This window comes from Drosophila gunungcola (assembly GCF_025200985.1).
Source record: "Drosophila gunungcola strain Sukarami chromosome 2L unlocalized genomic scaffold, Dgunungcola_SK_2 000008F, whole genome shotgun sequence".
Lineage (NCBI taxonomy): Eukaryota > Metazoa > Arthropoda > Insecta > Diptera > Drosophilidae > Drosophila > Drosophila gunungcola.
Window position 1 is genome coordinate 2,619,559 of NW_026453163.1, and position 27,585 is coordinate 2,647,143.

The window sequence follows — 27,585 nt, forward strand, 5'->3', positions numbered from 1 at the left end:
TATGAAAACCAAACTTGACAACAGTTTTTATACAAAGAACTCCCGTTTTAAATAAACTCTGTTTATGGTTCTATATTTTTGTATTTTGTAGGTTTACATAGGGTTTTAACTCATGATTACATGCAAATTATGTTTTAAAAAGTCAGTTGTAATAATAGTAGTATATACAAAAAGGTTGCATACTCATCAATTGCATCCACACATCCATGGGTTCTCATCAAGGATAGCTACATAAATATGTTTTTATAGTCTATTCATATATATAAAACAAGCTTAGCCGTCATATAATTGGTCGTGAATGCACCAGGGGCACTCCTTACATCTTTTTAAGGTCTAGGTCTAGACATTTGCATTATTTTGTATTCCGTACACATAAAGTAAGTAACGCGTAAATCACACATTATATAATAGTACATTCATTAACTTAATCGTAGGACTACATACATACATGTATGGGGTATAGAGTACATAGAAAATCATCGTAGCGGAAGACTAGAAAGGTAACACTACTGGAAAGTTATCCGTTGAAGTGTTTTTCCCAAACTGGGTTTCACTATTCCACAAATTCTTACTACTTAGCTTACCAAATTTGATCTATAAAAGTCTATGCTAAATTTCAGTTCTGGGATTTTGCACTCGCAGAACAACAGAAAAGAACCGCCGAGAAGTGTCTTCTCTGCTCTGTGTCACATAAACGATCTTTTAGATCCACAAATTCAAACGTTATCATACGTGATTAAATCGGGCGATATTGGCTTATTTACTAGATGATTTAGTCAAAAAATCCAAATTCCGTCTCGACTTGCTGTTGGTGGTTCACTTCTCCTAACGACTTACAATAGATTTCTGGGTTGGAATTGATTTCAGGGAGCAGGGGACAACCGCTGCATCCTACTGCATCAGGTCCAGGGCGTGCAGACTCTCCACGTCCGGGTCGAAGTTGGCGTCGCAGGTGGAGAGCCAGTCCCAGACCCGCCGCCGCACCATCGCCTGGTCGATGGGGATGTCCAGGCCGTAGGTGGACATCATGCGCTTGAAGCGCAGCTTGTTCTCGTCCCCGGAGAGACGGCCCTCCCGCTGGTTGAGGTAGATGCACGAGTCCTGGTCGTGGTTGGTGGGCGAGATGAGCGTGGCCGACTTGGAGGTGGAGATGCGGCACTCCACCCAGCGGTCCTTCATGTACTTGGCCACCTCGGTGATCTTGCAGCGGTCCTCGGGGTCGTGGCTGAGGTACTTGCGGAAGCAGCGCATCAGGCGCGGCGAGAAGCGCCGGAAGCTGTCCGGCACCTTGGTCGTCTTGCGCTGCTCGTACTTCATGAAGTTGGCGTAGGACTGGTCCTTGACCCAGTCGGCCGACTGCCACGGCGGGTTTCCCGTCAGGATGTTGTACAGCAGGATGCCGAACTGCCAGGAGTCGCTCACGGGCAGGCACTGGAAGCGCTCGTTCTTGATCAGCTCCAGCTGCTCCGGCGGCACGCAACTGGTCCACGTGTGCTTCACCTTGTGCACCAGCAGGCCCTTCTTGGTGGTGGCCCCGAAGTCGCAGAGCTTCACGCGCGCGAAGTCCGGCGTGAAGACCAGGATGTTCTCGATCTTGAGGTCGCGGTGCACCAGACTCTTCGAGTGCATGAAGCCGAGGGCCGAGCTCAGCTGCTCCGAGATCAGCTTGCAGGCGTTCTCGTGCAGCCCGTTGGGCCCGATGTTCGAGGCCAGGTCGCCGTAGGGGGCGTGCTCCATGGCGAACACGTAGTAGTCCATCGTCTGGAAGGCCACCGCGTAGGCGCTCAGGATGTGGTGGTGGTGCGACAGCTCGTAGTTGTAGTGGAACTCCTTCTGGAACTCCTTGATCGTGGTCAGCTCGGCGTGCACCGCCTTCAGGACGACCAGCGTGCTGGTGGGCTTGTGCCGGCACAGCAGGATCTTCGCGAAGCAGCCCTCGGCCAGCGTCTTCTCGATGTTGTACTGGTCGGCGAATGTCATCAGCGGCAGCTCCACGTCCGGGATCAGGTGGATCTGCCCGCCGTCGTTCTTGTCCGGCTTCTTGTAGATGCTGCTCCGGCGGCTCACGGAGGCGGCTCCCGGCACCTCCAACCGCCCGGTGCTGGTGCTCGTCGGCGTCAGCGGCGTGCTGCACCGCTTCTGGTTGTTGTGGTTGGTGCAGGTGCTGCTGTTGTTGTTGCTGTTCCGGCTGTTCGTGCTGCCGCCGTCGCCGAAGGAGCGGCGCAGTCGGAAGGAGAACGAGCGTTTCTCTGCAAGACACAAAAGGAGGCACAGGTTAGGCGACACAAAAAAACAAGAAATGAAGCAATTTATAAACATATTTTACAGCGTACATGTATAGAAACCACTAATCTACGACGATTTAACTCTGAATTTTTTTTACATTCCTATGGCGGCTAAATCACATCGTTGGTCCCATTTTAAATTAATTTAAAGCGTAGTTTGATATATGGTAAGCCAAAACCAAAGTAAATTCGTATGAATTTAAAAACCGCTGCTAAGCTATAATTTTTTAAATGTATTTTTTTATTGTCCAATATTGCCCGTTCCAACCTATACAGGGTGGCCCAAAAAAAATGTGTTTTTTAAAATGTCTTTAAAAAACGTTTTGGATGTTTTTCAAAAAAATGTTTAATTTTTTTATTGAAAAGAAGTATATTTCGGCAAGTCGAAGTATAAAAAGCTTTGCAGCTATTTCAAAAATTAAATATTAAACATTCGATTTATGGTCGTATACATTTAAAACCATTGAAGCTATGATGATCTTCAGCTCAATTATTCGACTATTCCTAAGGCAGCTATATGATTTCGTGATAAAGAAAATTTAATTTAAAACTATAATAATAATATAATACTGTATATGCATTATGGGGCCAGAACTATTTCCTTCACCGCGTAGAAAAGCTTTTGAAAGAAATTTGTATACCGTCAAGATTATACAAAAAACCCAATAATTTTTTTGTACATACGTAAGCTGGAAAGGATGTAGGTAACATCAAAAACTACTTCCATAAAATTGTTATCTATTGTTTCTTTGTTCTACTAAGCTATAATTTCTTTTATGTGTTAACCTTATTAAATTAAAGTTTGTTTTCTCGGAACATTAACTTAAAAAGATTTTTTCCTAAATGAGTCTCCCATCTTAGGAAACTTGGTAAAACACTAAATAACTTTTACTATTTTAATGTTATTTAAAGCCTTCCCAATTCAAAGTTAAAGTAGGGAACATTTTTCAGAGTTGCATTTTAAATAAATATAACAATAAAGCTTCTTATAAAGCATTTGGAATGTATTCAGTAAAAGTTAAGGTAATGAAAGAAATTTCCATGACAAATCTAAGCCTGAATAAAAAAAGAACATTAGCATTGACCCTTGGCAACCCATGGCAACATAGATTTCACCTGTTCACACCTCACACGGATTGACCACAAGCAAAACACCATTTCGTGTCACTCTGAGCGACTTTAATTGGGTGTATTTTTGGTTTTGTTCCCTATGATTTATGGTCCGCGTTTGATGTGCTGCTTCGGTTGCTTTTATGTGTCCATTTGTTGTTCCACAATGCGAATTATTAATTTATCAGCCAGCGGCGAACATAGAAAAGCGTTTTACAGCCCTCCATATCGAAATGGGCGTGAGGAGAACCGCCCACGCCCAAGACAGCGAAATAGACTATGTTGTCGCCGAATTGTCTGTGCCAAAGTTAGTGCAGAATTTGCGTAGATCCGCGGGGCGTGCTGGGCCATCTTCACCATGAGTTATGTAGGGGCCGCGCAGCAAAGACGTCAGCATTTAGTCACTGACTGACGATTGCTCCGATTTTTGGAATCCGCAATCTGCGTAGTGCCAGCCCCAACACCCCTTCCTACATTCGGTCTCATTTATAGCCTAGGAAATCGCGAAAATTATTTGATTTGCTGCCGAATGGGACACAGCTAGACAGATGTATATATAATGCGTTAGCTGGAAAATCGCACCAACGCAAGGAAAACAAATTTAAGCAAAACATTTATAGGGCGTGATGTGATTCTCTTGATTTTCTCACGATTTTACCGCGAATTGTTTTTGACACTTATTTTTGGCGATAGACTTAACAATCATCTCTTGCTCATATTTTATTTAATGGCACTGGAAAGCAGACCGAAGGCTACCGAATTGGTAATTACATCTTTTCAAAAATATTTTCCGATTAGATATAGTTTAGGCGTGCGAAAAATGCATTTAAGTTTGTACAATATATGCATGGGCCCCAAGGTTGGTATCTATATGAGTACCGTCATGAGCTAGCATACTTTAAATAGTTAGGGACAGCATATAGTTTTTATAGTTTACCTTTTGTTTTGTATTACTAGTTATACATTAATTACACACAATCTAAATGAGGTATTAGATTTAAATTTAAGTTACAGCTAAAAATTGGTATTCAGTTAAGTTAATTACCTATATATTTTCTAAATCGATAAGCGTTCGAGTCTGTATAGTTATGTTTCTCTTGTTTTAATATGTACTCAATAATTTTTTTTATTTTTGAGAATAGAGTTATTTCTTTAATGTTTTAACTCACACATTCTATTCTTTATTTGTTGTTCACAGCGCCTTACTTCTCGAAGCAGAAACCATTATGATAGGCCAAATGTGATTTTAATTGTACCCCATTAACCCCGGATAAAAAGGTCCCATCAGTTTGAGCGGTTGACTTGTCATCAAGAAGTCCAAGTCTTGTGTTTTTGGCTTGTATTTTTTCGAGCATTTCTATTTCCGTTCCAGAAGAGATTGGCGTGTGGCCAGAGGTGAACAGTGCTCAGCCGCTAAGTAAACGGAGAGCTCCTGCTACACAACGTAGGGAAACTAATTTTGACTCGTTAGAACCCCAAACAGCAAGTGGCCATAAATCAAACTTTCACTTTCCTCTCGTTCAGCTATCCACCAGTCCCTCCTGCCACCCTTACTTCATCTTGGCCATTTCATCTTGATATTCTCAATTGCGGCAGAAACACTTTGCATGCCAAAAATAGCAGAACAAACAAATGAGCCAAAAAAGGGTCAGCAGGCATTCTCAAAGATGCATTGCGGCGCTCTAAATATAAATTGAAAGTCTGAATTTCCGTGAAAATCATATGCCCTCTCAGCCAAGTTGGGTCGAGTAAACAGTGGGTGAAAATAAACAAACCCCGAAGTGAAATGTGAAATGCAATTGCAACAAAGGCGCCAGGAGATACGACCTGTCAAAGGAAAAATTCTTTTGGTGAATGGGCGACCTGCAGATGCACTCGAAAGTTGAGCGTTTCAATTACATTTGGTTGATTTTATTGCCCTCGTAAACATAGTTGCATTTGTGTGATAAAAAAGTCGCTTTTACTATTTTACCAATGCAAGTAGTTAGGTAAAGTTATCGGTTTTAATAATAAAATAATTAAAATTTACTGATTTTCTTTTCTTTTAAAAAAAAACATATGTAACTTATGATTGGTAGTATAAGACACTTATTTTATGCAAGTACTCAGGTTCAGTTTTTACTTTAAAACACTGTTTTATTAGAAGCTGAAAAAAGTAAAACTTAAATATATTCTTTAATTTCGAAGAGAATTAAATTACAAAGTGTTTACCAATTCGGAAAACATCTGAAAAGCAATAATTGTGTCAATATCTAGGGCAAAAGTAATTGTATGCATTATGCAATTGAATAAATATAATTATTATCTAGTGTATTTCTTGGGTTTATGGTAATAAATTCGATGTTAGCTTCATTAAACAGTAAGTACAGGTTTCTTGGCACTTATTATGTCGGAGATTTCCAACTTGGTCCTTATAGTGAACACGAGTACATATTCATCATTTTTCTTGGGAAACAGTTAAATGATTCTTTAATTAATTAAAGATTATTGATAAGCCAGCGGCTAAAGCTCTCAGCGAGCACTCGCAGATTTCCCAAGAACCGATACGCTCGCCCTGGCCGTCCAACTCTCGTATGAGTGACTGACAAAAAGAGCCGCCGCTGCGCGCCCTCCACAGTCGCCTCCCGGGTGGGTCTCCACCAGCGTTGTGTCCCGGTTCCCGCCTGCTTGGCAACCCGCCCGACACTGTGCGCGACTTTGGGGGCATTGCTGACGTCAATCGGCGAGTCGCTGTCGGTCGGTGTGCCACATACAGGCACAGATATAGCTACGGCTGTGGCCCCACTCACCCAACCAGCGATGCTGCCTCTGGGTCTCCATCGGATTGTAAGTTTCCTATTATTACAAAACAAATGCGAACACTTTTAGCCCGGCCAAGACGAATTGCCCGGGCTCCGCCACACGCCACCCGCAGTCTGGAGACCAGAGACCAGGGACCAGGGACCATCGACCGGCCAATCCCCCGTAGTATCGAGCACCATCAGCACCAGTCGAGTATTTTAAACAATTGATCCGCTCTGATTGCCCAATCAGGGGCACTGGTCCACTCGATGCCCGACTCTTTGATGTGGGCGGAGAACTTAAGTTGGCTTTCAGGACCTACGCCAACTCGAAAAAGTCGGAATGGCTTCTACGTGCTGCTTGTGTAGGATGGAGACCTACGACAATCTGTTGCCGTGCCTTCATTTCCGATGGAAAGAAAATTACATTCCTCGATAACTCTGCGTATGCAGTACACTTTTGGATACACCGTGACTGTTTACATTAAATTGGATTTGGGTCAATAAGTTCTAGGAGGATTTGGAAAATGTAATGGTTTTTAGCACAAGAAGTGTGTACAATGTGCTTGGATTTTATTTTTACAAGGTTTTGGATTTTCTCTGCCTGTTTACTATCCCAAAGATGAAAACAATACAAAAGAATAGACCAACTGAAATGGAAATCGTTATCTACTAAAGTTATTGTTGTTCAATGTATAATTTTAATATTTTCGGATCGAAATTAGTTATTTCTCGTACATTTTATTTCAAGGCTTGCCCAACATTTTATATCGCGTTGCTCACTCCCTGTCGAACAAGTTTTCGTAAACAGAATATAACATATTATACAACAATTCAATAAAAATTAACAACTTGAAAGAAAATTTCCGTTGCGCCCACAAACCAGAGCTAAGGCAACCAAAACCAAAATAAACAAAAAGAAATAAAATTAAATATATATGGGTCTTTAATGTAGGTATACACGAAACAACAAAAACAAAATTTAAATAAATAATATTAAGAGATCTTTTTATGCATTGATCCTACATTTTAGAGAACGGATGAGTTTTGATATGAGGGCAGGCCAAAATGCGAATTTTGTATATTTTTGTTGTATTTATAAAACACGTTTGGATCTGTACAATTTGCTTTCCCTATCTTTTGGCCACGGAGCATATTAATAGAAAAGTAGGCGTGTACCTGCCCCCGCCCAGACCCCGAAATATTGATATATGGCAGCACTCAGAAAGACTACCAACAGCTGCTCTTGGAAGATGGCACACATGACCATCACGAGCCGGCAGGTGGCAATTGAGGATGCCCAAGGGGTTGGCCAGGACGAAAGGTGGCCAGGACGAAAGGTGGCCAGGACGAAAGCCGGTCCTCCAAAACACCATCTTCTGAGTGCCGCTTGACGGGCTCGCATGCCAGGGCCAACGCGAAAACAAAGTGGGACCCACGGGCCGTAGAGGCCTTTCTGGCTGCACAGTGAGTGGCCAAAGTCGCCGCCCACGACACCGTTTCCATAATTTATTTTAATAGTTCCGCCTTTACGATTTATTTAATTTGCTCGCCTTTATTTAATACTATATCCGAAAGCATGTATTTTTTGCGCAAATTAATGCTTATAAATAGCCTCCTGTGAAGCGAACGTGAATGAAGATCAACACCAAGAAAAACTGAGAGTGTCTTGTAAAAAATCATGTAGCTGACTATTTTCAAGGTAAGGTCAAGGCAAGTGTCGACGTAAAATCATTTATCAAACCGCACGTTGATTAAAAAATCTTGAAAAAATGTTGGAAAATGAATAATGTCCAACTGGACAGACCCTATAAATAATATCTGAATAGTTTGCCCCTGCCGAAGGTGATGCAATATAGATTGAGCCGATGCCAGCGTACATAAATTAAGTGGGCTATTCATGAGGGGTCACTGCAGTGCGAAAACGGGAAAAAATACGTTTCGGAAATATTTTGCGGAGGTGGTTTGGGCTAAACAATGCTGTTCTATATCTTTCATGTGGACCTGGGCTTGTAATATGTGTTCGCGGAACACTCAAAACGCTCGTAAATAATTGTAAGTAATGCTAATAATAATATTTGCATGGCAAACTGAACGAGGGAAATTCAGTTGGATGGAGACCTGACGTCAACTTCAAGTTGCGATGAGTGAAATAATTAGAACGGTTTTTTTGCGGGGATGCGGATATGTAAAATGGAAATTAATTGGATTGGATAATTGGTTGGTGACTTGTTTACCCAAAATAAGAGTAATCAATTTGACTGACTAGAAGGATTTAAATTTCACCTATAAAGAATTGATAAATGTACTTATGTCTTGTCGTTAAAAGTAATTGTGTACGTAATTTGTGTAATATTCAGAGAAGTCACCATACTTACCCTCCCAGTTTTCAAACCAATATTCTTTCCAAGCCATCAAATTGCTTAATTTTCGTATTATAATTACACAGAAGAGTGGTCACACTCAATATCGATATTCTACAAAACGCATTCAGACAGTCCGTAAACATTTGCCATGACAGTGTAATATGCACTCGCAATATTTTTTTGTTCTCAATGATATAAGTAAAAAGTCCAAGAAAAGTAAAATAAAAGAAGAAAAAAAAATTCCGAAACGGACGAGACAATAACAAAACATTTAAGAGAAAACTCAATGGCAAAAACATCATCACGTGTGTCTAGTATAACGAAAACACCGCGTCTAGACTATATCCAAAAACTGGTTTAAACTGGCCTATTTGAAAGTGTTTTTGAAACCAATGACCACTGCATTGCTTTCGAAATGTTCTCTCATCGTTAAATAATGATACTTGGTTCAAGTTCCAAAATAAAAAAAAAAATTGAATCATTTTCTTTAAAAAGAAAAATTAATTAGAAAAATAGTATGTGTGTTCAATCAAGATGTTAGACTACCTTCTCGATCACACCTACACACACTGATAAAGTTCAATCTGCGTAAAATATTTTCCATTTATATAATAGACATTTATTGGCCAGACCAAATAGACGATTCATGTGATGTTTCAGCGGCTAAAGCGAAGCAAAAATTAATAATTTATTAAATACTACACACGTATATACGTTCGTATATTCGTACAAATTATAAAAATGCTTTCTTCAGCGTCAGGCGCACAGGAGATGAGAAAAAAGCATTCACAGTGCTTCCCACGCTTTTAACTGAGCTTTCTCCTCAAAAAACAATCATTATCTTCCTCTGTCTCTCGTTTTTTATATTCTGCAATTGCAGTGCTTTGTTATGCTATCCAGCCAGTTCAACAGTGTAAATCTTATAAATTTGTACCCAGTAAGTGTAACCTCAGGCTTCAAACTAATTTACCCTTGAGTCTTATTTCAAACCATTTCACCGTACTGTCACCGTACTGTCATCGTACTGACATCGTACTGTCATCGTACTGTCATGTAAGAACAGGTTATTTTAGTTATACAACTAATTCATAAACTTTCTGCCGCAGACTAATAAGCTGGAAACCAATTAAGATGGTAGTCCCACAACGTGCAGCCGGCGGGAGTGAACCTGGGCAGCCTCGGAAAGAGGGACACCTTCTCGATGGAAACGGGAAAATCTACAGATGCCCCATTTGCCACAAGCCCCCGGTGGAGAAAGTGGTCACCAACTGTGGCCATCTGTTTTGCCTGGGATGTCTGACCAACGTCTTGCAAGCAGGCCCTTGGTGCCCCCGTTGCCAGACAGAAGTGTACAGAGTGCAACGTGTATTTACCTAATTCTAAGGTATCGTTTTTGTTGCACTCGGTTCAAACATTTGTTATGGTTTTGTCACCGATATTAAATGCCACAATCGCCAAGTTATGGTGTTGTTTCTTCTATTGGCTGTGTCGGTATGGCGTTGCACTAGACGCCAAATTAAAACAACATAATTAGTCGCGCCAGTAGATAAATTATTTATATATCTTTAACGTGCTTATTATGAGTATTTACAATGCTTAAGTACATATTTTTATTGCGTGTCAATGGCAAAAAGCGCGTCACAAACGCACGGAGCACAGAAAATCTCTGCAGTCCGCCTCCTCGCACCGACTCAGATGAATGTATCTTCGGCGGGGAACACTTATATATTTCATCTTTTGGTCAGCCACAATATTTCTCGCGCCGACAGCCGACGGCACGACCTTGTCCCACGGATCAACGCGTAGAAAGCGAAACAAAAACTACCCGTACATGATTATTAAAAGGACAAAAGGGAATTATAACCTTGGCGATTTAAAAACACATTTTAATTTAATTACACATTATATTAATTATTATTATTTAAGAAAAGAAGTGGTCTTACCTTTTATTTGACCCCCTTAAGTATTGTGTAATTGTGTTTAAAAGATATGGATAATCTTTATGCATTGCCCATATAAGTTGACTATAATTATCGATAATATTTCAATCGCTTTCTTGCCCATTAGCTTTTTGCGATTGTCTCGACAGGTTCATTGCACCTTCTCACAATTTGAACACAATCAAAAATCATTTGCAACATCTCGAGAGAATTATTTGCACATTAGCCTAGCGGTGTTGAGAAAACACATCTTGAGGGCACACAAGTAGCACTTGGCTGGTCCAAAATAGCCCAAACACATTACACCAAAGAAGACATCGCGCATACGACGCGTGTGCCGCTGGGCAATTAAAAATCCGAAATCGTAAACAACGTTAAACAGCAAAGTGCGAAACGTGGGTATTTTTTTAAGATTGTTGTTGTAAATTTGTGTAGGTATTTTAATTAAAAATTGAATGTTTTAGGATTGTTTGACTTTCAAAAATGTGTGAGCCTGTAAATATATTTCTATTGGTCATAGTTGTATTTAAATAAATGCATAAGATCCTTAAATATCCTTACAGGTATTATATTTCATAAAAACGTATTTTCAAACTTTTACTCTCCGCCCCTACCAATTACATATTTTTGACAGCCGTCAATATTTTCAACACATTTTTTCAATTAGGGAGCATTAAATATGTGAGCCTAGACACACTCGTCGTTCACATGTTTAATTTTGTTTATCCGAGCAATATTGAAAATTTGCTTGGGCAAGAGCAATGTTTGCGCTGCTGCTTGACGTGCCCGAGTTCAAATTTCCACCCATATCAATACAGACGTATTTAATATTATTTGAACGAGCATGAGAATTTTCTGTCTGTAGCCAAAATCGTTGAAGGCGGCAATTGGCTTCGCACTTCATTAATGGCCAAAACAAAAACACGAAATAAAATTACGCATTTATAAAGAACTATATATTGACGTTTTTTTGTTTGTATGGTGGCATTCAAAGTCGAGTTAGGTGGCTCTAAGAAAAATCAGCAGCAATGCCATATTCGTCTTTTTTAATTTCCGTTTCAGTGAATACCGAAAACCAAAAATGCTCAAAATTCGAATCAATCAAAACATTTTTTTGCCGCTTGGGTGAAATTAATCGCTTCCTCTGTCCGCTCTATAAATAATGTATTTTCATATCACATGTTATTCATTGATTGAGGAGCTAAATCCCATTTTACGTACATGTTTTTGGCAGACAAATCTTTTTTAAATTGACTAATTTATAAGAAGACATTGATCTCTATCTGATCTTAATTAGAAGGGATTTTTCATCGATTCTTGGCAGATTCTTCTGCCGATGCCATCAACTTAGTTCAACCTCAAATACCTAATTGGCCACTGACGAAAGAGATGAGAATTTAAATCGATGGGCGGAACCCCCACTGGGATTAACACATCTAGTCTGCCTTGAGGGCAGCACCACACCATACACACAGACAGTCTGCCAGTTAGAACACATTAAAACGTACACGTAGTCAATAAACACAATGGAACACAGAGTTGAGTTATTGTTGCAACCAGAGGAGGAACACAAGTTGGCTCAAAGATCGGAACACAAAGCTGACCACAAATCGGAGAATGACGAGCCCCATCTGACGCTCCAGCTCAAGAAGCACTACGAGACAGAGGCGGAGGTCTTGGGGCTCCTCGTGGACCTGGAAACCCGGTATCGGCAATACTACGATCTATACCAGTGTGAAATGCAGGCCCAAAAGATACTCATCGAACGAATTTGGCTGTTAACCCAGCGCTATCTCATTCTGATCAGCTCGGAGCAGAGCTGCAGGTATCCCGAGGTGTACACATTGTCGACCGAAGAGGCCATTGTCAACGAGTACGAGGAGAAGTTGGAAGTGGTGCGTGCCTCCAAGTAAGTCACGTAGACTACTAGTAGTAACAACCCATGAGAAGATGGAAATTCTAATACTACTGTTCTCCTAGCAACACCTTGAAAAACTCCCTACTGGAAGTAAACCAGCACTGCAAGAAGTTCTATGCCGCATACGAGCGACTGGACAAGAGCCGGGAAACGCCGTTCTTAATGGGGGACAGCCACCACAGAAGCATCAAGTACCACAAGATCATGGCCGTCGACATATTCAACTATTTGTACGCACTGGTCCTGAAGCTGAAGTGCTACATGCATCAACTGGACCCCGTGAACCTGGAAAGTGTGGAGGAGTACCGTGAGTTGCTGCAGAACGAGTCCCTGATGGAGGAGTTCGACGAGTACCTCAAGGTTCACTTCGTCTACTGCCAGTGCCTGCAACCGTCACCAACTTGTCCCATCCTAAAGCTCAAGTGCTCCCACCAAAACCTTGTAAATTTGAAGTATGTCAGTCGCATGTAATTGGGACAATAAATGGAAGCCCTCCAACATTACTATGCATTCTTTTAATTTCCTCGCTTTATTGAGTACGATAATGGGGCTCTATTCCCAAAATGAAACGAACAACAAACAGAAGCCCTAAAAACTGCCATTGTTTCCAATAATTGACTACATAAGGTCCCCTTAACGTTCAGCTCATGGCAGTAAAGCAATCGGGATCCACGCTGGGATGCAGCTGTGCAAATACTGTCTGTAGTTAGTTTTCAAGACACACTTATTATTATTTTTTTTAATGCAGGCTAAATTCTTCCGAACAGGAAGGGCAGTGGAACCGGCGGCATGGAAAATTGTGTCGCTGGCAACCGCTGCAGGTGATGCCATGTGGCTGTGGGTCTCATCTCTACAAGGCATTTTATTAGCTTAGATTGGGGATACCCTTGGGGAGGAGCATTTACTTATTGCCTTCTCTTGAAAAGGTTAGGTGTATTGCGACTTCACAAATGTCATGTTGTGTCAATGTTATACACAACCGAGTTCAAATATTAAAGAACATTTGAGTAAATTTAATATTCGAAAGAATTTAGTGACAATGAAAGTAAGACTTAAACGTTTTGATACTTTTCGAAAGGTATCTTCAAAAAGCATTAAAATATATTCATGAAATAATAGACTAAATTGTTGTATGCTTTTGCAAGAATTCGGAATTAATACTGACCTTTTCCTTACCTAATTTACATTTTTCTTATTTTTGCCGAACTTGATACATATATCATTTGAATATGCATGCAGTTGTTTTTCGATTTTTGAAAACATTTTTTGTTCTACGTACTCCGGTACTCGCAAAATATGAAAGTGCTGTTTTCGCAAGATAATTTTTGTTAAGGCTGTATTCGAATCGCATGTTCATGCTGCCTAAAGCAAATATTTTATTGCCAATATAGATATTGGCGTATCAAAATAATTAGTTTAAAAATAAACACCAGACTAGAAAATATTCGGCTAATGCAAATAATAATGAATAAAATATTAATTTTTTTTGAAGTCATTTTTAGTTACACATTTAAGAGGACTGTTTTTAGATGTGAAACGAAGATCCGGAAAAATGGTGTTTCTTGGCCAATCTGAAATTGAAAATGCCTCAGGGGCTGGGCTGGAAGACATTGTCAAAGTGACCTTTGCTCAATCGTTACTTTTTGTGCTTGGCATAACGTGGTACTACCATAGAGGCAGTGGTACTTCGTTTATCTATGGTTTTATTCACCCCTGAACTTTTAGCAAACGCCAGCAAGAAAAGTGCTTCGAGGATGTTTCAGCGATGAGCAGCGTGTCACACCAGCTGAAGCGTGTTTAATGCCACTGGGTATGGGTACGGGCCCAGTCTGCTCATGCAGAAGTCACATCCCGAGGATGGCATTCAAAAAGGCAAGCTCTGGCCGCAGGTGGCACTTGAGAATGCAACTGTCGTGTGGGGCCTGCCACAATGAACCCATTGAGGCAGAAGAGATGGCAATCAGAGCGCATTTGTGGGTGCGCCCGAAAGGACACTGGATCTGAATGGCCAGCCCAAGGACAAAGCCACCTGGCTAATGACCGGCTACTGCGGTGGCTACACCCACCACGCACACACACACATTATTATGAGCGGGGAAAATCAGAATCTCGTGCGTCATTCGATTATGAGTTTAGGGTCTATCCCCAACCGCTGGCCCGCCCCGCTCGCGCCTAATTTATATTATACATTTTGGATAAACAAAATTCATGGCATTTTAGCGGGCAGGCCGGGCAGACCGACCATGTTTATGATAATGACGTCGTTGTCATTTGTCGCTTGCTGTTCTTTTCCCAGTTTTTGGGCTGGTGTTGATAGCAGGTCCAAGCAATACTCTGTGTGGGTTGATTGCTCTCTTGGGTCTGTGGGCTTCTGGGTTTATTTTTAGCCAGGATAATTGAAAAGCAAGCAACAGAGAAAACAGCAGGAGCCAAATGGAAATGAAGGGGGCGTTGACAAGGGGACGGACTCCCACATAGCACATCCTATTTGATTGAAAAGAATCTCGTCCGTGTTGTTTGAGCTCTCTGAAGAGGATTATTTACATAAATATAGGGTTGGCTCGTGTGGAGCTGGCCTGGACAAACAAAGGACGATCGGATTGGACACCAAGCAATCAAAGAATCAAATTGTGCAACTCTTTGGTAACCACTTGCCGCACTCAGGTTGGATTGCCACAGGAATCACTTGCAGGTCGGCGGTGATAAGAACATTATATTATAGTTAATATAGTAAACTTTTGGACTGCTAAACAAATGGCGAATTTAATAACCATCAAAGGACGTATAACACACATAATTTGATAAGAACATGTGTTATTTCAGTAGCAGAAACATTTTTAAAAATTTTATTTATTTTGGATCCCTTTCAAAATAAATAAGAACCCTTGATTCCACTGTCAATGGCGGTTTCTTAAAAAAAAAATTGGTTTTAGACCAAAGTTTAAACTTGTTTATAAAAAAATATTTGTCGGTGGGAAAAACCTTCGATTAATAACTACAAATTATATTTAAGAAGCTCGTGTTAAAATTTGATGTTGATCACCGACTTTGAAAACACCATTTTGAAAAAAAGCGTTTAAAAGATTGTATTTGTTCTTTTAGGCACTCAGAAACGCCATTTAAAATTTGCGTGTTACTTCGAAAATATCACCAGAACGACATGTATTTTTAAATATATGTATACTTGAAAAATAAAAGCAAAAAATCTTTTTTTTTTAATTTTAACTGAATACAACCCCTTAAAGAAGGAAGCAAGTATTCTACTCACCGATAGTGCCCATTTTTGTCAGTTTGGTTTGCTTCAACAGTAATCCAAAATAAGACCGCCAATCCTTTTTGTACTTTTAAATGTGTCGGTATTGTGTACTGATTTCACCGATTTCAGAGCGTGTTTTCTTGCCAAACAAAACGTCAAAAAAGCTGCGATCACACTTAGAAAGTCACATTGCAAATAGCCAAGTTCGCTGATAGTTGACTACTTATTGGTAAACAAAATATTTTCCGCTTTGCTTTTGTTTCGCAATTTCCAGCGTGAGGTGGAAATTTCAAGGTTGCTTCACAATTAGAAATAAGTTGGCAGAACAAGATGAATGGGATATTTTAGGTGGCTTGTTTTTTTGCCTCTATTTTCTTTATTTTCGCGAACGGATACTTAGTAGCGGCAGTTTGGTCGCAAAGAATAATGGCAACAATATAAATACACAAAACACAAGCAGCGAAAGACGCGACAAAAATCAACGGCAGAAATCGCGGCACTTTCACGTCCACACGTCAGGAGTTTTCCGTTATGAATGATTTCCCATTTCCCAGACGGTTCGGTTTTTATATTGGCATGGACAACCGAAGGCGTTCGTCGGCAACTTTAGCTTTTAAGCTCTTAAAAAAACACTTTTAAAAATTGACTATACCTTGAAGAGTAGGTCTGTTGAGCAAAATTTATGTTTGATGGAAATTAAATTCTATCTTCTAAATTTTATTCAGATTAAACAGGTAAGGTATACGAATTTTTTAAGTTATAAAAAAGTATAAAAATAATTTAAAAAGTATTACGTTTAACATTTATACTTTTTTCTCAATAAAATGGTTTTAGAAATTAAAAAACTTTTACATTTTCACAAGTCTCTTAAATATTTGAAGATTGCCTTTGTCCCTTAACGCTCTCTCTTAAACTTTTGCTCCGGTTTCCATGTTGGAGAAAAGCTTCTTCGACTGATGGGAAAAGCTTTCATCTTTGTTGCTGGCATAGTAGTTTTCATTCTCGCGCTAGGAGTGAATGATGCAGTCAAGAGTTCAACGCATCCTGGGAAACCTCCTTTGACTTTTCTCCGAACCGGAAATGTGTGTTTTAAAAAATAGCGAAATTTTTTAAATTTTAATTAAACATTTTAATTTTAAAGACATTTACATTTTTATTTAGGATTGAAACTTCTGAATGGTATAACAAATAAAAATTATCATTTAAAATGACTGTTCTATGATTAACTGCTATATATCTCAAGTTATGTGCTTTTAAATTTAAAAACAATGATAACGCTACATTTTTCTATCGAATCTGAGGCAGCTAATAGCTGTATGATTATATTCTTATTTTATAAGTCATAGAAGTTTTCTATACCTAGAGTTACATGGGCATGAGCTTAAGAACAACAACTCCGTCATTATGAAAGCAAGGGCTAAAAATGACAAAACACAATGATAAGGGCATTTTAAAGAATATATTCATAGAGCATATTCTAAACACTAAAACTGACTTTCGCATGCGTCTTAACTACCAATCCCAATACTGTATGCGCCTGACAGGATGCATAGACTCAGCGTTGATTTTGCTTTTTTATTGTATGCTATATTATAAAACCTACATTTATAAAATTTTATATTAAATATTGAAATTAAATAAGATATCATAATAATAAAAGCAATGCGTATTAAACTACATGTTTAATATTAAACATTTAAATTAATGTGGGAAATATTAACTCTAAAATAGTTCCTATAAACATGGTTAGTATTTAAATAAAATATTGTGATATTTAAATTAAATCCGAAAACAATCAAATAAGGTATTAAAAAATGTTTTAACATTTTCATATTTTAAATAACTAAAAAGGTTCATGTGAAAATATTTAAATGAAATACAAAATATTTGGATCTAATACGTTTTTTTACCAGTGTACCTATAACTGCAGGACTTCGTTTGTAGAAATTTTGTTTTGTAAACAACCATCAAAGGTACTCTCCTGTTTTTTGCTTCTCTTTTGATTTTCTTAGGGAAAAGTTTGGTGTTAGGCCTAGATTGAAATTAAATTGTACAGTTTTTTTTTCAATTTCGAAACCAGAAAAAAAACGTTCTCAACCATATGATTTTATACTTCTACTACAAAACCCCTTTTACTAGGTCCTTAAAGCAATAAGCTGCCAACTCAAACTTATCACTTCTGTCTTGTCGAGCTCCCAAATGCTGACCCAAATCAGCTGGAAGTCTTAACCGGCTCCGCCTCCAATGTAAACAAACTTAATCTGGTGCATTACCTCAAATTACCATTCCGAACATCACCCCGCCCCGGCCGAAATTAATTACCGCTCCAGTTACAAGAACAACCGTCTTGCAAGTAAGCCAGCCGACCAAACGAGAGGATAAATACCAGGCAGTTTTTTAATGCAATGCAAATAAAGCAGACAAATGAGAGGCGGCCCCTCAACTTGGTCGACACGCAAGGACACCGGAGTTGGAATCCGGCTCCTGTCGAAGGTGTTGCCGTGTGCTCGGCGTCCCACCGCCAACAACTTTGCCGCAACTCCGGCAGAAGCTCGTGCCGAAGCCGCTGCGAATCAAGTTTTGCGGCTGAATTGTCCGTGAACCAGATAGCCCATAGATTCCCATAGAAGGCAGCACATGGCACTGACGTAAGGCCCGGGTAACCCCAGCTTGGCCCAGTAATCGCTCAGCCCCCGCTCTGATTGTGGTGGCAGTTAACTTGATTATTTTACAAATAATTGAAAAGTTTCCCTCTTCCACGCCCCTGCGAGAATTGCACAAATTGCGCAGACAAGACCGCCGTGGCAAGCAGCAGTCCATCCATCACCAGTTGGCATTCACCCCACCACCCAGCCAACGTCGCTCCGTCGACTTTTCCGGTCCCTGGATCCAGATCCACTTCCCCTGACGTAGGCAACTCTTTTCCCGGTGACGACAACGCCGGCGGTGACACCAACACCAAACAACAGCGATGACGACGACACCCACCGCTCCTTGAAACCGAGGAAACAAACTGGTATCGTGCAAAAACATCATTCACATGACGAGGATTATTCGGTGCCGAGGAGCATATGTTTCATTTAGGGAGCGATACCGAAGGAAAGTACTGGGTTGATCGCACTCGTGTACAATTTGTTATTGCAGACGGTAATATAATTTCACTCAAAAGTTTGCAATGCAGGCAAACTAGTCCATTTTTAAGAATATGCTTATAGTAAAAGTTTCCCAATTCAAAAATACGTTTTTATTTATAATAAGTATATATTTATATTATACAATTTTTGTACACAAAACTTGACAAGGCGAAGTTGATTCCTTTTTTGTTTCAAATATAATACACAATTTCAAATATCTTTTTGTAAACAACGTTTTCCTGGTTGATAGCTAACTATTAAAATGTACTTAGTTTTAAGCAGTGTGTTTTTATATCAATCTTTTGAAAATTACCAATTTTTCCAAATACTTATCACACCTTTAACAAAAAATAAAACATATACACGATTTTGAAGGTCATTTTTATGTCACCCAACATCGCCAGGTAACCGACACAAACATCCATTTTCATTCGACCTAACCCAACGTGAAAAGTGCAAAAAGTATGCTCCAAACCTACAGCACGAAGGTATCTACCTCGCCAGTTCTGGTTTTCATAATTTCTTATTCGAATTTCAAAATCATACAAACATATTTTAAAAGTATTTGTCTTGAAAGTGTTCACAAATTATTGGCAAAAAAAATAAATTAGTAAAAAGTTATTTTAAAAGAATTTCGGTTATTCCTTGAAAACAAAAAGTTTTGCTTCCTCATAGTTAAACTACAAGCTAACACAGAGTTTTAGATTTCTCTTCAATTGTTAAACATACCTTCCGCCATAATAGATTGTTAAAAAAAAAATATTTTTTTTTGATAATAAATATTTTTTTTGCTGGTCCGACATATTTTAGCTTGGAACAAGATCGTGTAGTCTTCAATTAAGCCAAAGCCAATTTAATGGTTTTAGAAAACAATGCTTAACAAATAATTTCATGAATGCTATGCCCGGAACATGACTTTGAGTGTCTATGCGAGTGCGGAAGTCCGGAGTAGAGGCAAAGGCTAGCCCAGGAAGCAACCGAGTTGAGCATGTTCCTATTAATAGAGTCGTTGCCGATGTGAACTTGTGAACTTATTTCTGGCTCAATGGTTGCCAGGCAGCGCCGCGAATTAACAACCCACTCACCCACTCACCCAGTGGCCCAGTCGGATAGTCAGAGCAGCAAGAGCCCCACTCAGTCGGCTGGCGAGGCTTCCGCCATGCAGACGCGTCCGAGCAGTGAGCCGCAGCGCAGCAAGGAGCAGGCGAGGGATCAGGTGGACCAGCCCCAGAAGTGCGCCAGTGCCACGCTGGCCAAGAAGCCAGCAGAAAGTCCGCCGGCGGCTCCACCGCCCACACCGGCCAGTCGCGTGGCGGCCCCTCTGACGGTGCCAGTGATCCAGCTCACGCCCGCCCAGAGCGAGAGTCCCGTGAGGGTGGGACTGGGACTGGGACTGCCAGTCGCTCCTCCGAAGGTGTTCCCCGACAGCGGCAACAAGGAGAACAAGGAGCCTGCCAGGGCTCAGCCTTCCAGCAAGTCGTGCCCCCTGGGCGCGCCCACCAACTACGTGGCCAGGCGCACCTGGATCACCACCGAGCGCATGAACGAGCTGCGGCGGAAGGCCCAGGAGGCGGCCAAGCAGAACAAGATCTTCACCATACGCGGTTGCTTCAACTCGGTGCGGAACGCCCTGCTGACGCGGGGCTGGGTGGAGAAGCTGGACGTGCACCGGAAGGTGATGCCGACGGGCCAGATGACCTACGAGGACCTCACCCAGCGCCTGCCCAAGCGGAAGGCGGGCGAGACGCGGCGCCAGTACGTGCAGAAGTGCGAGAGGAACATCATGTCGCGCTTCCTGGAGCACATGCCCGTCGACTTCCTGTGGACGAACCGCAAGGAGAAGTGCGACTACATCGACCAGGCCAAGAACCCCGGCATGACCATCAACAAGTTCCACCGGGCGCCGTTCACCTCGAAGGAGGGTCTGTGCAGCCAGCTGCGCGACTTCCACTGGTTCTTCGAGGAGGGCACCGCCGAGATGTGCTTCCCGCGCTGCTACAACGTCTGGAGTCCCGAGGAGCTGGGCGAGTTCGTCGAGAACTTCAAGCTGACCGCCTGCGTGGCCTTCCTGCGGGCCCTGCTCTGCCGGTACCACAAGCAGGGCGCCGAGGCGGTGTTCTCCTGCAGCGGCAAGATCCCCTACTCCGCGATAGACTTCGCCCACAAGCGCCTGGTGGAGTTCCTCGACAGCTGCCAGCACAACGACATCGACTTCGAGGACCCGCCTCGGATATGGGAGCACGACTGGGACGCCTTCTTGTTCCAGCACCACCAGCTGGTCAACGAGGACGCGCGCATCCAGCACGACGGCGGCCAGCGGCTGGACCCGATGGTCAAGAGCTGCCTCTCGCTGCTCGACAAGATGAAGGCGCACTGGCCGCAGTACAGCCTCGACGGCTACCAGAACCTGTGGATCGTCAAGCCGGCCAACAAGTGCCGCGGCAGGGGCATCATCCTCATGGACAACCTCAAGAAAATCCTGTCCGTAGTCAACCCGTCGATAGCCTCCAAGAGCCGCTATGTGGTGCAGAAGTACATAGGTGAGTATGCAGTGTTCGGGTGTACCTAGATAATTGTACCTAGGCACGCACCTAGGTACAATTTGTAATATCTAATACCTTACCTGGTAAAAAAAAATAAAAATAAAATATTTGAAAATAACTTTTACCATACCTAGGTATATTTTCTATGTTAGCTATATAGCTACTGAAATAATTTTATTTATTTTTGTTTTCAAATTAGCTTGATCCAACTAAACGAAAAAAGCATCAATTCACTGCAACTTGATGTTAAATTCCACCGTATATGCAATACATGTTTATACAACCAGACATAATTGCCAGAAGAAGAACAAATTGACATCAAAATTTAAAAAAATTTATTAAATAGAGTTTTATTAGCCTTTTTGTACCTTTTATCTTGCCTAGAAACTTGACAAATTGTGTAACTTTAACCTTACCTAAAGGTATTTATACTCTCAAATAAAATAGTAGTACAAAGTCAGCTCATATTGCTAGGGATGTAATCAAGAACATTTCAAGGGGAAGTTGAACTTACTCAGAGACAGAAAAAAACGGCACAGTAACATCAAGCATTCAAATATTTGAACTCAACATTGTTTTTCAAAATATAATCGTATAAACTAAAAATTAACATATTTAATTGGTTTATCCAATAGAAAATTTTAGATTTCAATATTTTTTTCATTTTAAATCTAATTTTTTCCATAATTAAAAATAAAAATAAAAGTGTTACATACTTGAATTTAAAAAGAAAAAACACATTTAGACTCGAGGCTAAATCCGTACCAAATATTTATTTTTGAGTGAAAAGCCAGTTTAGGGTTTTCCTGTCATGAGACCTGGGAATCTTGCATGAGAAATAAAACAGCAACGATTTTATCGGAATAAAAATTAAATTATTTCTATATTTGTGTATAAAGTTAACTCAGTTCCCTATCTAAACACCGCTGGCCAAACGTGTTGTCTTGAGCAGAAGGCAAAATTTCCATTTACCAATCGATATTGTGTAAAGCATCTTAGCGCAGACCCAAAACATTTCAAGTCCTGCGAGTAAACGATATAAACAAACACATGGAAACTAGGTCGTAAATCAGGACGGTGCCAAAGTTGCTGTTCGAGCTGCTGTTTTTGTTCCGCACTGTGGGCCCTGATTTACGGCGAGCTCCAACCGTCGGTTGAGCTCCACTCTCACACGCACGAACATTGGTTCTCCTGTATCCTGCAAGAGCCAGTGGGTCCCCGGCCCACATAAATGCATAAATATTTGGCCTAAAAACGCAGCCATTGCTTTTGCCGTCGTAGTCGTGTTCGTTTGGTGGCAGCAGTCATAATTTGCTTTACGGTTTTGTCTGCCGCGTAAATTGCAACAGGTTTGCCGGAGAACGGAGAAGGGCAATTGATTTTTAGTCCTAACTAAAATGGCTTTTGTTTGGCCACAATTGAGATTGTCTATATGAAAATGTAAGTGTAATTAATGTACAGAAAGGGGATTCATTTGTTGTATTACTATTGATGGAGAAGTTAGTTTAACTTAAATTAATAGTTTACTGGGAGTTCCAAAGGTAACAACATTTTTCTCGGTGCAGAGAAGAAATGAAAAACTATAACCCGGATTTTTTGACTTGAAGACTTAGTGTTTAACAAGTGTTTAAAAAGGGCTTAAATAAAAGTGTAATATAAAATGACCATTTTACGTTTATTATAAAATAGTAAGCCATACTACTGGCTATATCGGAGTATATTAATTTAATTTTTTTTTTTTATTTGCTTTTGCTCCTGTGGAAGCTTTATATATATAACTCCAATCCGGCTCGATCTAACTTATATACTATTAGCAAAGAAAAAGCAATTTTAAGAAAGTTGTATATAAATAGCTATAAAACTGAGAGGCTTGTGTGCGAGGGAACAGACTGAAGACATTTGGACATACTCAGCATTTTTTAAATGCCGGTTGGTTTTAATTTTATAATATTGCACTTTTAATTAATTTAATTTTAGTATGGGATGGGGCTTTGTTGGAACTTATTAAGCTTCTTATTATTTAACTAACACTTGTAGAGCGGCCGTTGATCCTGTTCCAAACCAAATTCGACATTCGCCAGTGGTTTCTGATAACCAACACCCAGGTGAGTCCAATTGCTCCCGCTCCAACAGCCAATCTCAATCCGACCTGTCCTATCCGGATCCGTAGCCCCTGGTGGTGTGGTTCTACCGGGAGAGCTATCTGCGGTTTAGCTCGCAGGAGTACAGCCTCAGCAACCACCATGAATCGGTGCACCTGACCAACTATGCGATCCAGAAGAAGTACACCAACGGAAAGCGGGACAAGCGACTGCCGAGCGAGAACATGTGGGACTGCTACTCCTTCCAGGCGTACCTGCGTCAAATTGGCAAGTACAACATGTGGCTGGAGAGGATCTTCCCCGGAATGCGCAAAGCCATCGTTGGCTGCATGCTGGCTTCCCAGGAGAACATGGACCGGCGCCCCAACACCTTCGAGCTCTTCGGCGCCGACTTCATGATCTGCGAGAACTTCTATCCGTGGCTGATCGAGATCAACTCCAGTCCGGACTTGGGAGCCACCACCAGCGTGACGGCGCGCATGTGTCCGCAGTGTTTGGAGGATGTTGTCAAGGGTGAGTACATGTCTCGTGTGCCAGAGCCAAAGCTACCAATTCAGCATTCAAAATTATTGTGAAGTAGACTATAATGAGCATATACCGTTATATTCATCTAATGGCGACAGGGGGGATTTAAAAAACACCGTTTTTTTGTTGTTTCTTAATATTTCGTTAAGACCAGTGATACAAATACATGGACATGTTATCTTGCACTTGTGTGCGTTAAACCAAAGACGCTTGCCGAAGCCACACCGTTTACTCTGTCGGTGTCGGCAGAGGGCCCGCAGAATAACTCGCATCTCGCGAGTCGTCCGCGTGCACAACACCGATTTAGACCTTCATCAAAAATGTGTATTTCAACTAGATCTTTTTCTCGAAATATTTTTTAAATGCCATTTGGAAGAAAATGGCAAAACACAAAAATAAACGGTACCTAACGATTTTTTTCAAGAAATCGGGTTTTTCGCCCTTTTGGACCTTAACTCAGAAAAAAATGTAAGGTAATCATGGACTGCATTGCCTGTAATAAAGTTTTAAGGCTATCGTGGACTTCAAAAATTAAACATCTAAATTATATGATTACCCATTAGAAACCATTGAAACTATGAAGATTTTAACTTCTCTATAGCAGATATATGATATCGTTATCCCATTTAAAAAAAAAATAAAAGCGTAATTCTAAATTATTAAACCGTTCCTATGTCCAAAATAATGACAAAACAAATAGAAAATTAAAGAAGTTGCAATTTTTTTTTTTAATATTCGGATTGCTTTTATGGGAGCTATATGATATAGTTCCAATGTTGATAAAATTTAAACCGTAATTCCAAAATAATAATTCATAATCAAAAAACTTTAAAAACAGCAAAGTTATTATTTATTTTATCTTTTTTACCGATTGTTCCTATAGTTATAATTTATTTACTACCTGGAAAAGGAAGACAAATTTCGGGAATATTTCATGCAGATAGCTTTAAAACTGGGAGACTAGTTTGCGTAGAAACGGACGGACGGACAGACGGACATGGCTAGATCCACTCTCCTAGTGATGCTGATAAAGAACATATACTTTATACATAGGGTCGGAAATGTATCCTTCACGGCGTTGCAAACTTCTGACTGAAATTATAATACCCTATGCAAGGGTATAAAAAAAAATACTTGATCTTGATTAGCATAACTAGACGAGTTCATATAGCCATGTCCGTCTGTCAGCCAGTTTCTCTGTACCTTTTGAGAGTCTGAGTATGCTGGACAAGAATATATATACTTTTTAGTGTCTGAAATGTCGTCAAAATTTTGACCAAAGTTATTATTACCCCTGCAAGTGTACACAGATATTTATACAACTTGATACTTTAAACTCAATAAGATTGAATGCTGTTGTCATTGCAGTTGTCATCGATCGTCGTACGGATCCCAAGGCGGACATGGGCAACTTTGAGCTGGCCTACCGCCAGGTTGTTCCGCCCACGCCCGCCTACATGGGCCTCAACCTGTTCGTGAAGGGCAAGCAGGTGCTGCAGAAGGTGAGCCACGGCGGCGGTCATGGTCATGGTCACTACCAGCAGCAGCGAAAGGAGCGGTCCCTGGCCACCAGCAGCGTCTACCGCCAGCGGTCGGCCCTCATTCACCCGGCGGCGAGTATTTCGCGGATCCACCGCGCCATGCCCACCTTCAATGCCACCGAATACATGGAGAAGTACATGGTAGAGCCGCTGAGCAGCAGTCGCAGCAGCCTGTGCAGCCAGCCACTGCAGAAGTCGCCCTCAGTGGCTCCAGTTCTCACGGCCCCGCCGTCGGCATCCCTGAGTCCCTATTTCCTCAAGCAGGCGGGCCGCTCCGTGACCCAGCTGCTTAGTGCCTCCCACAAGCGGAACACGGCAGGCTCCCTGTCGGGTGAACCCATGCCGAGCACCGCACTGCCGCCCAAGCGCCAGCGTAGCTGCGGACCCAGGCTCAGCTCCACTAACCCTGCGGAGGGTGCGGAAAAGAAGTTTAAGATCCTGATCAAAAACTATTCGGCCGCCGGAAACGAGTCGCTGCAGGAGGCGCGCCCGCAGGCACTTACCTCCTCCACGGCTCCGGCCATGAGTGAGCGAAAGTGGCGTAGTCTGCGCAACATTGCGGCCACAACGGGCGGCTCCTCCAACTCCGCGTCCCGCTCCAAAGGAGCCCCCGTGGCCCCTGCTCCCAGTTTGCCGCCGCGCCGCTTCGCCCGCACCAAGTCCGAGATCGACAGCACGGTCAGCATGCACGCCATCGGCAGGACCTTTGGCCGGAAGTCGAACGGCCCCAGGCTCCCCATAAGTGTGTCCGTGCAGGCACTGCATCGCGGAGAGCCCATAGTGGCGGCTCTGAAGCAGGCCACCAGCGAGCTGCAGCTCTCCCAGGCCCAGATGATGAGTCCCCGGACTGCGCTGGCCAACAAGCTGAACAGCTCCACGCTGACCGTACCCACGCCAGCTCTTCCGGTTGGCTAGGTCCCTTAGACACTGCTCGAAATCAGGGGTGCTCAAAACTGCCTTATGGCAGTGCATTTACCAACACAATTAGGGCACAGGAACACATGTAACGAATGCCAGTGTAGAGTGGAGGAAAATACAAAAGCAATTAAGATACGAAGCATGTAACCAGCAAGCTTACACAGGTAAAAAACATGGTAAATCCAAATATTGTGTACTCAATATTTCTCGATTTCGTTTTCATCCATTTATATTTAACTTAACTAAAATACTTTTAAATCAACAACGAACTGTTTTAAATATAACATTTTCCACATTATATATTATGATTTAATATTTAAATTCGTCAGATATTTTTACTTTTCTTCTTAAACCCTGTGCCCTTTCAAAAACAAATGTGCTTAGAATACATAGGCGTTAGCACACCTGCTCTAAATAAAATTGTATTTTTTTAAGTTTTAAAAAGTAACTTAATACTGTACCTTTACACTGGTATAAAAAAAAGTGCATTGATGATTTTAATTATATTAAGTATGTAAAAATTAACTTTTTTTTAAATATTTCAATTGACTATTTTCGGAATAAATTTTATTGTAGAAAAATTAAATATATATTTAAAACAAGTTATATATATATATAATATATAATATTTATCATGCAACTGCTTTTAATATTAAAATTGTATATTTCACTTAAATATGATTTTTAAAATGTTGGGTTCAAAAGCCAGCTTTTTTTCTCAGTGCAGGTAGTTATTTTTGCCCAGCCTAGGTAAACAAATAAATTAATACTTTATACCTGACCTAGAAACAGATTTTTACATACACTGTGAAAAAGCTGCACAAAATATCGTATTATAAAAAAATATATTTACAGATGTAAATTTGTTATAGCTGAAAAATATTATCCATCAAGCTTTTTAATTAATATTTTGGTCGGCGATACTCGGCCCTTGAACTAAAAATGTTTAAACTGTTCTAAATAGTTAATAACATAAAGTCAAGAGCTTTCTGCTTTTAAAGTTCACCCACGAGAATGGGATTTTATATTAACGTGTCGACTAAGACAGAGGACAATTTAAAAACTATATTTTTTTTAGCTTTTAAACTTTTGCTTTCATACGGACAGATGGAAGGACGAACAGACAAACGGACATGGCTTTGTCGACTCCGCTGATGATCCCATTCA

General features: G+C 41.0%; 3 protein-coding genes and 1 long non-coding RNA gene across 6 annotated transcripts; 3 read left to right on the forward strand and 1 right to left on the reverse strand.

Moving 5' to 3' along the window:
• Positions 1–45: 45 nt before the first annotated feature.
• On the reverse strand, positions 46–16,178 carry LOC128253369 (serine/threonine-protein kinase meng-po). Its single transcript, XM_052981717.1, has 2 exons — positions 15,668–16,178; positions 46–2,249 (listed from the first exon to the last, which is right to left on the reverse strand). The coding sequence occupies exons 1-2, from the start codon at positions 15,678–15,680 to the stop codon at positions 892–894; spliced, it is 1,371 nt and encodes a 456-aa protein (XP_052837677.1). The 5' UTR covers positions 15,681–16,178; the 3' UTR covers positions 46–891.
• On the forward strand, positions 8,238–9,999 carry LOC128253371 (uncharacterized). Of its 2 annotated transcripts, none has more exons than XR_008267432.1 (2): positions 8,238–9,478; positions 9,648–9,999. It is a non-coding gene; the product is annotated as an uncharacterized LOC128253371 (long non-coding RNA). The 2 variants fall into 2 exon arrangements; XR_008267433.1 differs by lacking the exon at positions 8,238–9,478 and adding an exon at positions 9,492–9,594.
• LOC128253370 (uncharacterized) lies at positions 10,756–12,902 on the forward strand. Its single transcript, XM_052981719.1, has 3 exons — positions 10,756–10,876; positions 11,806–12,390; positions 12,462–12,902. Exons 2-3 carry the CDS (start codon positions 12,008–12,010, stop codon positions 12,868–12,870), a joined length of 792 nt encoding a protein of 263 aa, XP_052837679.1. The 5' UTR covers positions 10,756–10,876; positions 11,806–12,007; the 3' UTR covers positions 12,871–12,902.
• A 3,770-nt stretch (positions 16,179–19,948) lies between the features above and the next one.
• Positions 19,949–27,579, forward strand: LOC128253415 (tubulin glycylase 3A). 2 transcript variants are annotated; one of them, XR_008267446.1, is made up of 5 exons: positions 19,949–21,329; positions 23,370–23,437; positions 23,503–23,947; positions 25,328–26,582; positions 27,497–27,579. XR_008267446.1 is itself a non-coding variant. In XM_052981785.1 (4 exons), exons 1-4 carry the CDS (start codon positions 19,949–19,951, stop codon positions 26,413–26,415), a joined length of 2,982 nt encoding a protein of 993 aa, XP_052837745.1. In that variant the 3' UTR covers positions 26,416–26,875. The 2 variants fall into 2 exon arrangements, 1 of the variants encoding a protein (XP_052837745.1); XM_052981785.1 differs by lacking the exon at positions 27,497–27,579 and having other exon boundaries at positions 25,328–26,875.
• The last annotated feature ends 6 nt before the right edge of the window (positions 27,580–27,585 follow it).

Excerpts from the sequence above, each read along its gene's own strand:
- LOC128253370 (XM_052981719.1), top strand. The coding sequence starts at position 12,008 with ATGGAACACAGAGTTGAGTTATTGTTGCAACCAGAGGAGGAACACAAG. Across the intron at positions 12,391-12,461 it reads GAAGTGGTGCGTGCCTCCAA|CAACACCTTGAAAAACTCCC; the intron begins GTAAGTCACGTA and ends CTGTTCTCCTAG.
- LOC128253415 (XM_052981785.1), top strand. The coding sequence starts at position 19,949 with ATGCAGACGCGTCCGAGCAGTGAGCCGCAGCGCAGCAAGGAGCAGGCG. Across the intron at positions 21,330-23,369 it reads TGTGGTGCAGAAGTACATAG|AGCGGCCGTTGATCCTGTTC; the intron begins GTGAGTATGCAG and ends TAACACTTGTAG. Across the intron at positions 23,948-25,327 it reads TTTGGAGGATGTTGTCAAGG|TTGTCATCGATCGTCGTACG; the intron begins GTGAGTACATGT and ends TTGTCATTGCAG.